This window comes from Saimiri boliviensis, chromosome 17, assembly GCF_048565385.1.
Source record: "Saimiri boliviensis isolate mSaiBol1 chromosome 17, mSaiBol1.pri, whole genome shotgun sequence".
Lineage (NCBI taxonomy): Eukaryota > Metazoa > Chordata > Mammalia > Primates > Cebidae > Saimiri > Saimiri boliviensis.
The window spans coordinates 46,781,506-46,792,368 of record NC_133465.1 but is presented as its reverse complement, the minus strand read 5'-3'; the positions used below and the strand labels follow the sequence as shown (position 1 = coordinate 46,792,368).

The following is a 10,863-nucleotide window of genomic DNA, read 5'->3' as shown; positions in this document are numbered from 1 at the left end:
TTTATTTTTTGAGATGGAGTCTCCTTTTGTCACCCAGGCTGGAGTACAGTGCCATGATCTTTGCTCACTGCAACCTCTGCCTCCCAGGTTCAAGTGATTCTTCTGCCTCGGCCTCCCAAGTATCTGGGATTACAGGCATGTGCCACCACACCTGGCTAATTTTTGCATATTTAGTGGAGTTGGGATTTCATCCTGTTGGCCAGTTTGGTCTCGAACTCCTGACCTCAGGTGATTCGCCTGCCTTGGCCTCCCAAAGTGCTGGGATTGCAGGCATGAGCCACAGTGCTCAGCCCATTTCTTCATTTCTAATGGTGGAGAAGAATCTCTGCCTCATGGGATTGCTGGTGGTTTTAAGTAAGATCATTACTGCAGTCATTTAAATCCAGCCCAGTTGTTCCTCTCCCAACTGAGTTCATCATCTCGCCTCCCAATTAATCTCTGTATGTCTATTGTCAAACTTATCATTGTGTGGCAGTGAGTCTGTCTGCATGCTTATCTGCCCACCAGACAGCGAGATCCATGAGAATGGGTGAATAGGTCTTATTCCTGTGAGCCCAACCCAGGGCCTTCCTTGTATGGAAGACGAGAAGGTAGATAAATTATAAGTTTCATTCTTCTTTCCCTGTTCACAATGCTCAGAAATATAGATCATCCAGCTTGGAGGTGAGGATGCTTCTTCCAAGACTACCTGTAGCTCTGAGGATTCCAAATTTAGCACATCAATAAACAAACAGCTTCTTTATGGGTAGATAAACAGCTTCCAGATCAACAAATAGTGGTATAATAAGATGTTCCTCTGCAAACTGGCTCAACAGCAATGAGGAAAAGATGCAGGAGTCCCAAACAGAACGTCAGTGAGGGGGTATAAAAGTGAGGGCCTCGGGGAGCTGTCACAGTCAGGCAGCGACCTCTCAGCACTCAGCGCAAGGAAGCACGGCCACCTCCACCATGTCTGGCAGTTGCTGTTCTAGGAAATGCTTCTCCGTGCCAGCCATCTCTCTCTGCTCCACTGATGTGAGCTGCAGAGGCCCCATCTGCCTGCCCAGTTCCTGCCAGAGCCAGACGTGGCAGCTGGTGACTTGTGAAGATAGCTGTGGATCATCCAGCTGCGGGCCACAGTGCTGTCAACCCTCCTGTCCCGTGAGCAGCTGTGCCCAACCCCTGTGCTGTGAGCCTGCTGCGTGTGAGCCTTCTTGCTCTGTGAGCAGCTGCTGCCAACCCGTGTTCTGCGAGACCACCACCTGTGAGCCTTCTTGCTCTGTGAGCAGCTGCTGCCAACCCGTGTGCTTCGAGGCCACCATCTGTGAGCCTTCTTGCTCCGTGAGCAGCTGTGCTCAACCTGTGTGCTGTGAGCCTGCTATTTGTGAGCCTTCTTGCTCTGTGAGCAGCTGCTGCCAACCTGTATGCTCTGAAGCCACTTGCTGCCAACCAGTCCTATGTGTGCCCACTTCCTGCCAGCCCATTCTCTGCAAATCCAGCTGCTGCCAGCCAGTCGTCTGTGAGCCCAGCTGCTGCCCAGCTGTCTGCACCGTGCCTAGTTCCTGCCAACCTGTGGTCTGTGAGCCTGCCTGCTGTCAGCCGGTGTGCCCCACACCTACCTGCTCTGTGACCAGCAGCTGCCAGGCTGTCTGCTGTGACCCCAGCCCTTGTGAGCCATCTTGCTCAGAGTCTAGCGTCTGTCAGCCAGCTACCTGCATGGCTCTGGTCTGTGAGCCAGTTTGCCTCCGCCCTGTCTGCTGTGTTCAGAGCCCATGTGAGCCACCTTGTGTCCCCAGCACGTGCCAAGAGCCTTCTTGTTGTGTCTCCAGTATCTGCCAACCCATCTGCTCTGAGCCCAGCCCCTGCTCACCAGCTGCCTGTGTGCCCAATCCATGCCAACCTACTTGCTATGTAGTCAAGCGCTGTCGTTCTGTCTGCCCCGAGCCAATTTCCTGTCCATCTACCTCCTGCCAGCCTCTTTCCTGCCGTCCAGGATCTTCTGCATCTGTCATCTGCCGACCAACTTGCCCTAAGACCTTCTACATACCTAGTTCCTGCAAACGGCCTTGTAGTGCTCTGGGTTCCTACCGCCAGCTCTCCCGTCCGATCTGCCGCCCGATCTGCTCTGGACTCCTCACCTATAGGCAGCCATACGTGACCTCCATCTCCTACCGTCCTGCCTGCTACCGCCCATGCTACTCCATCCTGCGCCGCCCGGCCTGTGTCACTTCCTACTCTTACCGCCCAGTCTGCTCCCGCCTGTCTTGCACGGAGTCCGACTCTTCCAAACGGGCTTGCAAAAAATCCACGTCCAGCCAACTGGATTGTGTTGACTCAACCCCCTGCAAGGCGGATGTTTCAGAGGAGGGTCCCTGCCAGCCCACTGAGGCCAAACCCATCAGCCCAACCACCCGTGAGGCCGTAGCAGCTCAGCCCGCTGCCAGCAAGCCTGCCAACTGCTAAACTGGCTTCGGCCCTCCAATTCCTGCAAAGCAAGCCACCAGCTAGAGACAAAACTGCGCTGTTTTCTCCAAAGCTCATTGTGACTTAGCTAGGAGCTCTTTCTTTCTGCGTTGTTACTCACCATCTGCTTACGCCTCAAAGAACTCATCCGAAATGTCAGTATCCTAATCACTTAACTGAAGGCCTCCTGGACAGCAAGAGGGAGACATTCCAGGTTCATGCCTTCTGCTGCGATTAAGCTGAGAAAAGCCGCTTGGCTTCACCATCTAGGGTCTCTTTCCTGACATGAAGTTTTTTCTGTCGTCATCTATGTGCTCCCTTGCTCTGCACACTTGTGTTCCTTAGGGACTTCTCCGATCAGGTAGAATATGTAACTGTGCAATAAAGGTGGCTAACCTGAAGCGACTTGCTGTTCTCTTTGCTCTCCCGTCAATGCTGTAGTCTCATCAGTGAGTTGCTTCATCTTTGACAGCAGCTCCATTCAACCATCCGTCCACCCACTCATCATTCCTCAGGCATTATTAGATAGCAGCTCGGTGCCGGGGACTGTGCTTAGCTCTAAGAATACACATAAAAAGTCTCAGTCTTTGCTCTCAAGAAGCTCACTCTCTGGTGAGCTTTTGTGCAGAGTACTTGGAGATAAGCACAGAGCCCCATGAACTCAGCAGAGTATGGTGGGGGAACAAGGAAAGAATTCTTGGAGAATGTGATACTGGCATCAAGTCTTCCCATATGAGTAGGAATTAACCAGTTACAAACAGGAAAGCAAAAGCTTCCTAGGCAAAGGAGACATGTACAAGTGAATAGGGCTTGAGAGCAAATTGTTCATGAGGTGAGGCGTGGACAGAGTCGTTCTTAGAGGAATGAGCCATGCGGTCAGATCGTAGACAGTGATCTGCCTGTGTTGGGCCTTGCATGCTAGACAGAGGTGTCTGGGTTTGATGCAGGGCTGACATGAAGGCTTCAAGAGGCTGCATGCAGGGTGGAAGTGACAGGAAGAGCACTGGGTTTTGGAAGGTCCCTCTGGCCTTGGTGTGGAGAATTCAATTGAAGAACATGGTTCTGGAGATAGAGAGACTGGGGAAGACATGAAGCCGATCGTTTTGCGGTCCACAGTGGAAGAAAAACAAGAAGTGGGGATCATAATTGCAACAAAGAAGGTTGGGGAACTGAATTTCTTGTGTGAAAATTTTCCTTATGTTCTCCTAGTTCCTACGAGACACTCTTAGGATAAATTCCGTGTCTTATAATTGCCAAGGACAGAGTCTCTTCAAAACAGTCACTCCCTGCCCTTAGTTCACTGAATGGAGGCCTATTCCTTGTCCGGCAGGTGCAGCTTGAGTAATCACAAGCACAGTGTAAGGGCAGACCAGGGCTTCTCCATTTCGGCCTTATTGACATTTTGGGCTGGGTGATGCTTTGTTGTAAAGGCTGTCCTGTGCCTTGCAGGATGTCTAGCAGCATCCCTGGCCTCTAGGAACCAGATTCTAGTAGCATCCCTTGAGGGTGACAATCACTAATGTCTCCAGACATTGCCAAACATTGCCTGGGAGTAACAAAGGTCACCTCTGTTTGGGAACCACTGGGTTAGACAACGGCAGTGGGAGAAAGTCAAAAGCAAAACTTATCCTGTACCCTGGTGTTGGAGTTACTTTCTCATCAAGCCATTGGGATTTATTGTCGTCTCCTTCCAGAGTCAAGAGGGGGGTTGGCCAGCAGGATGCGGTGGCTCACACCTGTAATCCCAGCACTTTGGGAGGCTGAGGTGGGAGGATCACCTGAGGTCAGGAGTTCAAAACCAGCCTGGCCAACATGGTGAAAACCTGTCTCTACTAAAAATACAAAAATTAGCTGGGGATTGTGGTGCACGCCTATAGTTCCAGCTATTCAGGAAACTGAGGCAGGAGAATTGCTGGAATTCGGGAGGCTGAGGTTGCAGTAAGCCAAGATGGTGCCGCTGCACTCCAACCTGGGTGATGGAGGGAAAAATCAATCTAAAAACAAGGAGAGAGAGAAAAGAAAAGAGAGGAGTTGACTAGGGTTTTGAACCTCTTTGCCAAGCACTGGACTAAGGATCTCCTATGGATTACAGCAATTCTGTGTAGTAATATTTATTCTCTCTGATTTTCTCCTTTACATATAAGATGCGGAATTTGAAGGACAAACCATCCAAGTGCCCATCAATAGACAAGTAAATTGTGGTATATCCATACAATGGGGTATCATACTGTGAAAATGACTGGACAGTGGTGACCTGCAATAGCCTGGGTGAATCTTACTAACATAATGTTGACTGATATAAACAAACTCCAGAAAATCCTATGTGTGTGTATATATGTATGCATATTAATATAATGTGTGTGTATATACATATATACACACACTCATACATGTGTGTATTGTTCAGAAACCACAGACACCACATATGTATGGGTATACATGCACACACACATAAACACACATATATGCATAAATGGAGTGATAAACAAAATTCATGATTGTCGTGGCTAATAAGTAACATACAAATAACTAAAACCCAGTTCTTTCCAAAGCCTATGTTCTGTATGGATCATCATATTTCTCAGTGTGGTCACAAGGTGTCTTTGTTGGTACACTAGGTGTTTTTAGTGCCTTGAACTACAGCAAGATGGAAGTCGGATGCTCTCGCTATTGAGAGGCTCCTTTAGGAGGAAAGGAAACAAGAGCAGAATCACTTAGAGAAAAACAAATGTAGAACGGATTGCTTTAAGACTACAAAAGTGGCATAGGATATTGGATTGAAGTTGATGTGATTTTTCAAATATGCCTATGTTCCCATTTTGATTGACATATTTGGTAAGACCAAATGTATTAAATGTTTCCTCTGGAAGATGAGCTTTGGGGTGTAAATATTCAGCAACGAAACCCAGTGCATGGATTCCTGCAGATTGAAAGATGGCAACATGAATAGAAACAAGAAGGAGGGCCGAAGAAGTCATCCATGGCATGACATAGAAACCAACTGTGGGGAAAAAGGTGGTTCAGTGACAACGGGAAAGATTTTCCAGACATTTTTCTGACCAAAAATGTTTCTCTTCTTTTTAAAATGAGGGTGAGGAGGGTGCCAAGAAGAAGGCATTTTGTAGCTAGAGCTGGTGATTTGCAAATTACCCTCCAGCGTTTCCAGCATTTTCAAGGCAATCAGAAAAAAAAAAACAAAAAAACAAAAAAACAAAAATCAAAAAACCAACAACAACTAACCTGAAACATGGCAAGGCAGTTGATGAATCTCCATTCTTTGAAGACTTAGGTAATTCGCTAACACATCCAACAGACTGCGTTAGTGGCAAAGCCAGAAATCAAGGCCAGTCCTGTCTGGCTCCCCGAACTGTGATCTTTCCATTCTGTCATGCGCCTCCTGCATGAACCAGGTCAGGATGTGGGCTGGTGTAGAACATGACCTGGTTGGTGATGCGGAGCCAGGACAAGCCCAGAGGAAAAGCAGAAGGGCCAAGAAAGTTCCGAATGAGTTCCCCTTGGAAGGGATTAATGTAACATTAACACCATTTTACAGGGATTTTTTTTTTATTATCACTTCTGGCTGTTGTGTTTTTATTTTTATAGAATTCATATGCTGTTGATGCCTTAGGGTGGGTTTGATCCTTCTTGAAGATATATTTGGCAGTTTAAAAAATTTCCAAAATGAAAAGACTGTTTGGGTGTATTGATAAGTAGAGGTAAGTACTCGCACCAGTGTGGCCGAGCTGCTGATTAGTCACTGGAGTGGGCGGAGGAGCCCCTGGATGGGGCCTGGGCAACCTGCTCACCAGCCAGCCTGCTGCCCTCTCCCTGCCTCCCCAAAGTCAGGGGCTCTAATAGGTGGTTAAGAGGAGGTGTTTGAAGGTCAGACAAAGCTAGGTTTGAATTTTGTTTCTACCCCTTAACATTTGCATCATTTGGGGAACATCATTTAAACTCTGTGCGTTAGTTTTGCCGCTTCTTCTGCTTTTATCTTTTGTTTTTAAAAACTCTTGAAAAGAACCAATTTGGGGGAGATTCTAAGCTTCCTAAAAAGGCCAATGAAGTTTTACATTTTAATCTTAGCTTCGTTTTAAACCTGGTTTCTGCTTTATTTATCACTTTTTTTTTAGTTTTGCCACTTCTAACATAGTGATGGCAGTTACACTTACTAAAGTTACTGTGAGGATTCAATGAAAAGTGCAGTCGAGGGCTTGGTCTGGTAGCTATGCAATAAACAAAAGCCGTTTCTATTGTTATTAGCGACGGTGCTGGTAAATAAGTTTCAGGAATGCTAAATGGGAAGGTTTTAAAAAGAGGTGGAGGCACTTAAGTGTCCTTGGGTTCCATGAACTAATTTTCCATTTCCCATCTTGACACCCTCTCCCCAAACTGGGTCAGAGCTTCATTTCTGATTGTCTGAATGGTGCAAAGCTGCATTCCTGGAGGAAGAGCAGGGCCACTCTGGCTTGGCAGAGGCCTCCTGATGAAAGGGTAGTGCTAGGAAGGGCCTGCTTCAGTGAGGCTGGGGAGCAACCTGTAAAAGAGACAGCTCATCCGGAACGGGAGCAGTCTCAGCGAAGCCAAATGCAGCGCAGAAAACTCCCAACTTGACAGGCACCTTTTAAAAGTTGGAACAACATCTCCCAGGCTCCTGAAGCCTGCTAATCAGATGTTTGCCTGCAAACGAGTAAAAACAATAACAAGGAAAATGCTGCATGTCACTCCAACACCCCTAGTGAAGGACTATAAAAGCCCCTATGTATCGGATGTCTTTCAAATGCAGGTATACTGAGCTTGCAACTTCCCAGCAAGGTCCACACCAGCACCATGGGAGACAGCAGTGGTCCTGGAAACACCACGGCCCTTCCAGCTGTGCCCACCATCTCCACATGCCCAATTAGAGGCGGTTTTCAACATGCTATCTGTTTGCCTAGTTCCTGCCACAGCAGGACGTGGCAATTGGCCACATGCCAGGAAAGCTGTCAGCCATCCAACAGTGCCCCATGTGGCTGTGATCCTGCTTCGTGTCAACCCACCTGCCTTCCAGGAACGTCGTGTGTGGGTTTTGTTTGCCAACCCGTGTGCTTCTGTGCAGCCTGCCATCAGTCCGGCACTGGTCAGCCTCCTCGTCTGGTTAGCTCATGTCAACCACCCTGCTCGGAACCTATGAGTTGTCAGGAAGAGTGCTGCGATGCCAGTCCCTGCCCACAAAGCTCCTGCCGGGAACCTGGCTGCATGTCTGGGTCATGTCAGGCAGCTTGTGGCCAATCAGTCGGCTGTGATGCCGGATCCTGCCAACCATCCTGCTCTGAAGTGACCTCCTGTGCTGAAACTTCTTGCCTACCAACCATCTGTACAGCTAGCCCATGCCAACCAACCTGCTGCCAAGGAAGTTCCTGTCAACCTGTCAGTGGTGAAGTCCAGCCCTGTAAATCAACTTATTATCAACCCATCTGCTGTATTTTCAAGCCTTGCCAACCAGTCCTCTGCATACCCGTTCCCTGCCAGCCATCAACTTGTGTGTTTGGTTCTTGCAATACTACTTGCTGCGTGCCTTCCCTTTGCCAGCCACTTCACTGCCAACCGGCTCCTTCCATACGCTTCATCTACCAGCCAGTGGCTAACTGCCAGGCCCCTTGTTCTGCAAAGAACTCTTGCAAACCAGCTTCCTGTGACACTGTGATTTCTGGCCAACCAACTTGTGATGGACCCACTTCCTACAACCAGAGTGGCTGCAAATCAGCTTGCTGTGTGACAGGTTTGGGTGCATCACCCAGTGGTGGCTCCAATTGCTTGCCGACTTCATGCCAACCCAGCTGTGAGTCCAGCTTCTGCAAGGGAACACTTTGTTAACGGAGCACGTCTCACACCTCCTCTGAGGGTCTGCAGCTGTCTATAAATGCATAGCCATCCCTGGGTGCCTGCATCCCACTGAGTACAAATGCTGCCTGTTTTCTAACTTTACCCTGAGTCCGCCTCCACATTCTCCCCAGGTGCTGACCAGGGAACTTGTTCAGGCACGAAGAGATACTTTTTAACCAAGAATAACCTTTCAGCAACTGTGGACTACCACACTACTGCTTGCATTTCCTGATGATGTCAATTCATTTCACTTTAAAACCTCTCTTGTTTCTTTTTCTTGATGCTGCCTCGTCTTTCAGAAGACTCCTTTGCTGCCAGCTGCTAATAAAAATGTGGTTAGGTGTAATAAATAAGACTTTTGGAGTGCTTTCATTCCTGCACACACCCCTATGTAGATTTCCTTCAGGTCACATTTGAACACAACGAGCTTGAGTCATCTAAGTCAGTGGGTCTGCAGTGGTCTACAAGGGGAGCTGGTATCTGGGATTATAGATTCTCCAGCTGGAAGACAGTAAGAGCAAACAGTTCACTGGCTTCAGAAATTTTCACCACCAAGAGTTCTTTTGAGCTGCGTGGGTGCAGTTTCTCCGTAATGAGTAGACAGAAAGCCAACAACAAAAATGGTTTTGGAAAGCCACAGACAAAAGCAAGCATGAAGTGTCAGCCATGGAGAATCGCTTAGGGTTAATTTACTTAAGATTCATTTTAATGATCAATTTACCTAGTCGCCAATTTAAATAAAATTAGAAACTCTTTAGAATTTTTTTTTTGTCAGTTTGCTGTGTTTTTGACTCTAAGAGACAGTTTCAAAAATGATTAATTGAAGGGAACTTAAATGGGTGACTGATTTTCTTTCGGAGAAAACTTGGAGGAAGATTTATAGGGTGTTCTTGTAACGATGGTACAGGGTCTTTCCTCCAGGGGATTCAGCCGCTCCTATAATCAAGGAGCTCTGTGTCTGTGGAATAATTTAGATCTAAAATCGAATGAAAGGTCATGATCCTCCACTGTGACAACTCAAGTCATAGTGTTTGGCTACCAGGCCATAAGTTTGTTAGGTAGACCAAGTTATGCCCTAATAGGCCACCTATATATTTTGTGTCTGGGGACGCTCTGATCAATAAGCCACTGCCAAAAACCCCTGCTGTCCTTCCCAGTAGATGTGCCTACCTCATCTTTTAAGGTGGGTAAGAACTGCTACCTGTTCTCTACTGAAATTTGACTCTAGTTATAAATATTGTGGCAACAGTTGTGGCTGTGGTGTATTTTAAGGAGAGCAAGCATAGTCTTTCAAGGCCACTCCAGCTGAGGGTATCACAGGATGTTCAATAAGAGCAGGCCGATCTTCTCAAGACAGTGCAGGGACAGTTTACTTGTTTCCACTGCAAAGGAGGTTCAGAGTGACTCTCACACAATCAAATGTTGTGTTTGATTTTCAGAAATCTTGGTCCCGTGCTTATAAGGAATAAATGATTCTCTTAGGGTTGTTGCGGAAACTCTAGATGGTGACTTGAGCTGAGGGTTAAATGACCTGAGCCCAAGATTTCTTTCCGCCAGCACTCAAAAGCACCCAAAACGATATACCACCTGAGTCCTTAGACTGATCATTGCAGCCAACATGTTCAAGTGGCCATTTGACTCCCATGACGCTTGACTTGATTGGCACTTCATCACAATTAATTACAAGTGATGGCTTGATGAATCATGATGGTACATGGGTTATTTTCATCTCATTTTCCACTGGAAAGAATCTTAGCACTGTGCTCAAGCCCAAGGGTATGACAAAATCCATCTCCAAATCTCACCTTTATGGAAGATCTTTTTCCTGGTATCATTCCCACTACCAATTCTTTATCAGTCAGAGTCTAATCAGAAAGGAGGCAAATCCATATATTAATTTGTACACGGTTAATATAAAGAATTATTAACAATTACAGGGGATTGAGATAAAGGGGGACTGGCTTGTGAGAGGGAAAGAGAAACGAAACAATATAGGAATAGTAGATATTAAAATCTGTTACTGCTCCTAGGTCTGAGATAGGAAGGTAACTCCCCACTCCCACCCCCAGACTGAAATCCAGACTGTGTTGGAGAGACCACAGCTTTGGCTCACTGGATGGTGGGGAGGTTTCCTGAGATGGTACACTGGTGGACTTGCTGGAAATTTGCTCTGTGGTAAGCCACGTGCATTGCAAGAGCTGGTCGCTGCTGAATCCACATGTGCTGTTTGTGCCTGGTGAAGGATATAGAAGCCAGGGAGGGAACACTTCTTTACTCCAGTGTCTTTCCCACCCTTTCTATTGACAAAGCTTAACATTGTGTCAACTGGCCAAGGATAAACATTCATAGGATCCCTGTTTTATCATAGAGCAGGCAATGAAGCCCTTGCAGGTGAGCAGCAAAAATTTAGTAACTAGAACACAGATCTTTATAGCTCACATTTTTCTGTCACTGATGTATACTTTGGAGCTGTAGAGAGATTATTAATGGTTGTGTCCTCAGTTGTAGAATCACAAGGATCATAGTCATGAAAGAAGTTTCTGGGGTAAAAAAGAGTGG

The 10,863-nt window shown here is 47.0% G+C and overlaps 2 protein-coding genes across 2 annotated transcripts; both read left to right on the top strand.

Annotated features, from left to right (window-relative positions):
* The first annotated feature begins 907 nt into the window (after window positions 1-907).
* KRTAP16-1 (keratin associated protein 16-1) lies at window positions 908-2,847 on the top strand. Its single transcript, XM_003942800.4, has one exon. The coding sequence runs from the start codon at window positions 949-951 to the stop codon at window positions 2,440-2,442; it is 1,494 nt and encodes a 497-aa protein (XP_003942849.1). The 5' UTR covers window positions 908-948; the 3' UTR covers window positions 2,443-2,847.
* A 4,388-nt stretch (window positions 2,848-7,235) lies between these two features.
* Window positions 7,236-8,617, top strand: KRTAP29-1 (keratin associated like protein 29-1). The gene has a single exon (XM_003942870.4). The coding sequence runs from the start codon at window positions 7,270-7,272 to the stop codon at window positions 8,293-8,295; it is 1,026 nt and encodes a 341-aa protein (XP_003942919.3). The 5' UTR covers window positions 7,236-7,269; the 3' UTR covers window positions 8,296-8,617.
* The last annotated feature ends 2,246 nt before the right edge of the window (window positions 8,618-10,863 follow it).

Excerpts from the sequence above, each read along its gene's own strand:
- KRTAP29-1 (XM_003942870.4), top strand. The coding sequence starts at position 7,270 with ATGGGAGACAGCAGTGGTCCTGGAAACACCACGGCCCTTCCAGCTGTG.
- KRTAP16-1 (XM_003942800.4), top strand. The coding sequence starts at position 949 with ATGTCTGGCAGTTGCTGTTCTAGGAAATGCTTCTCCGTGCCAGCCATC.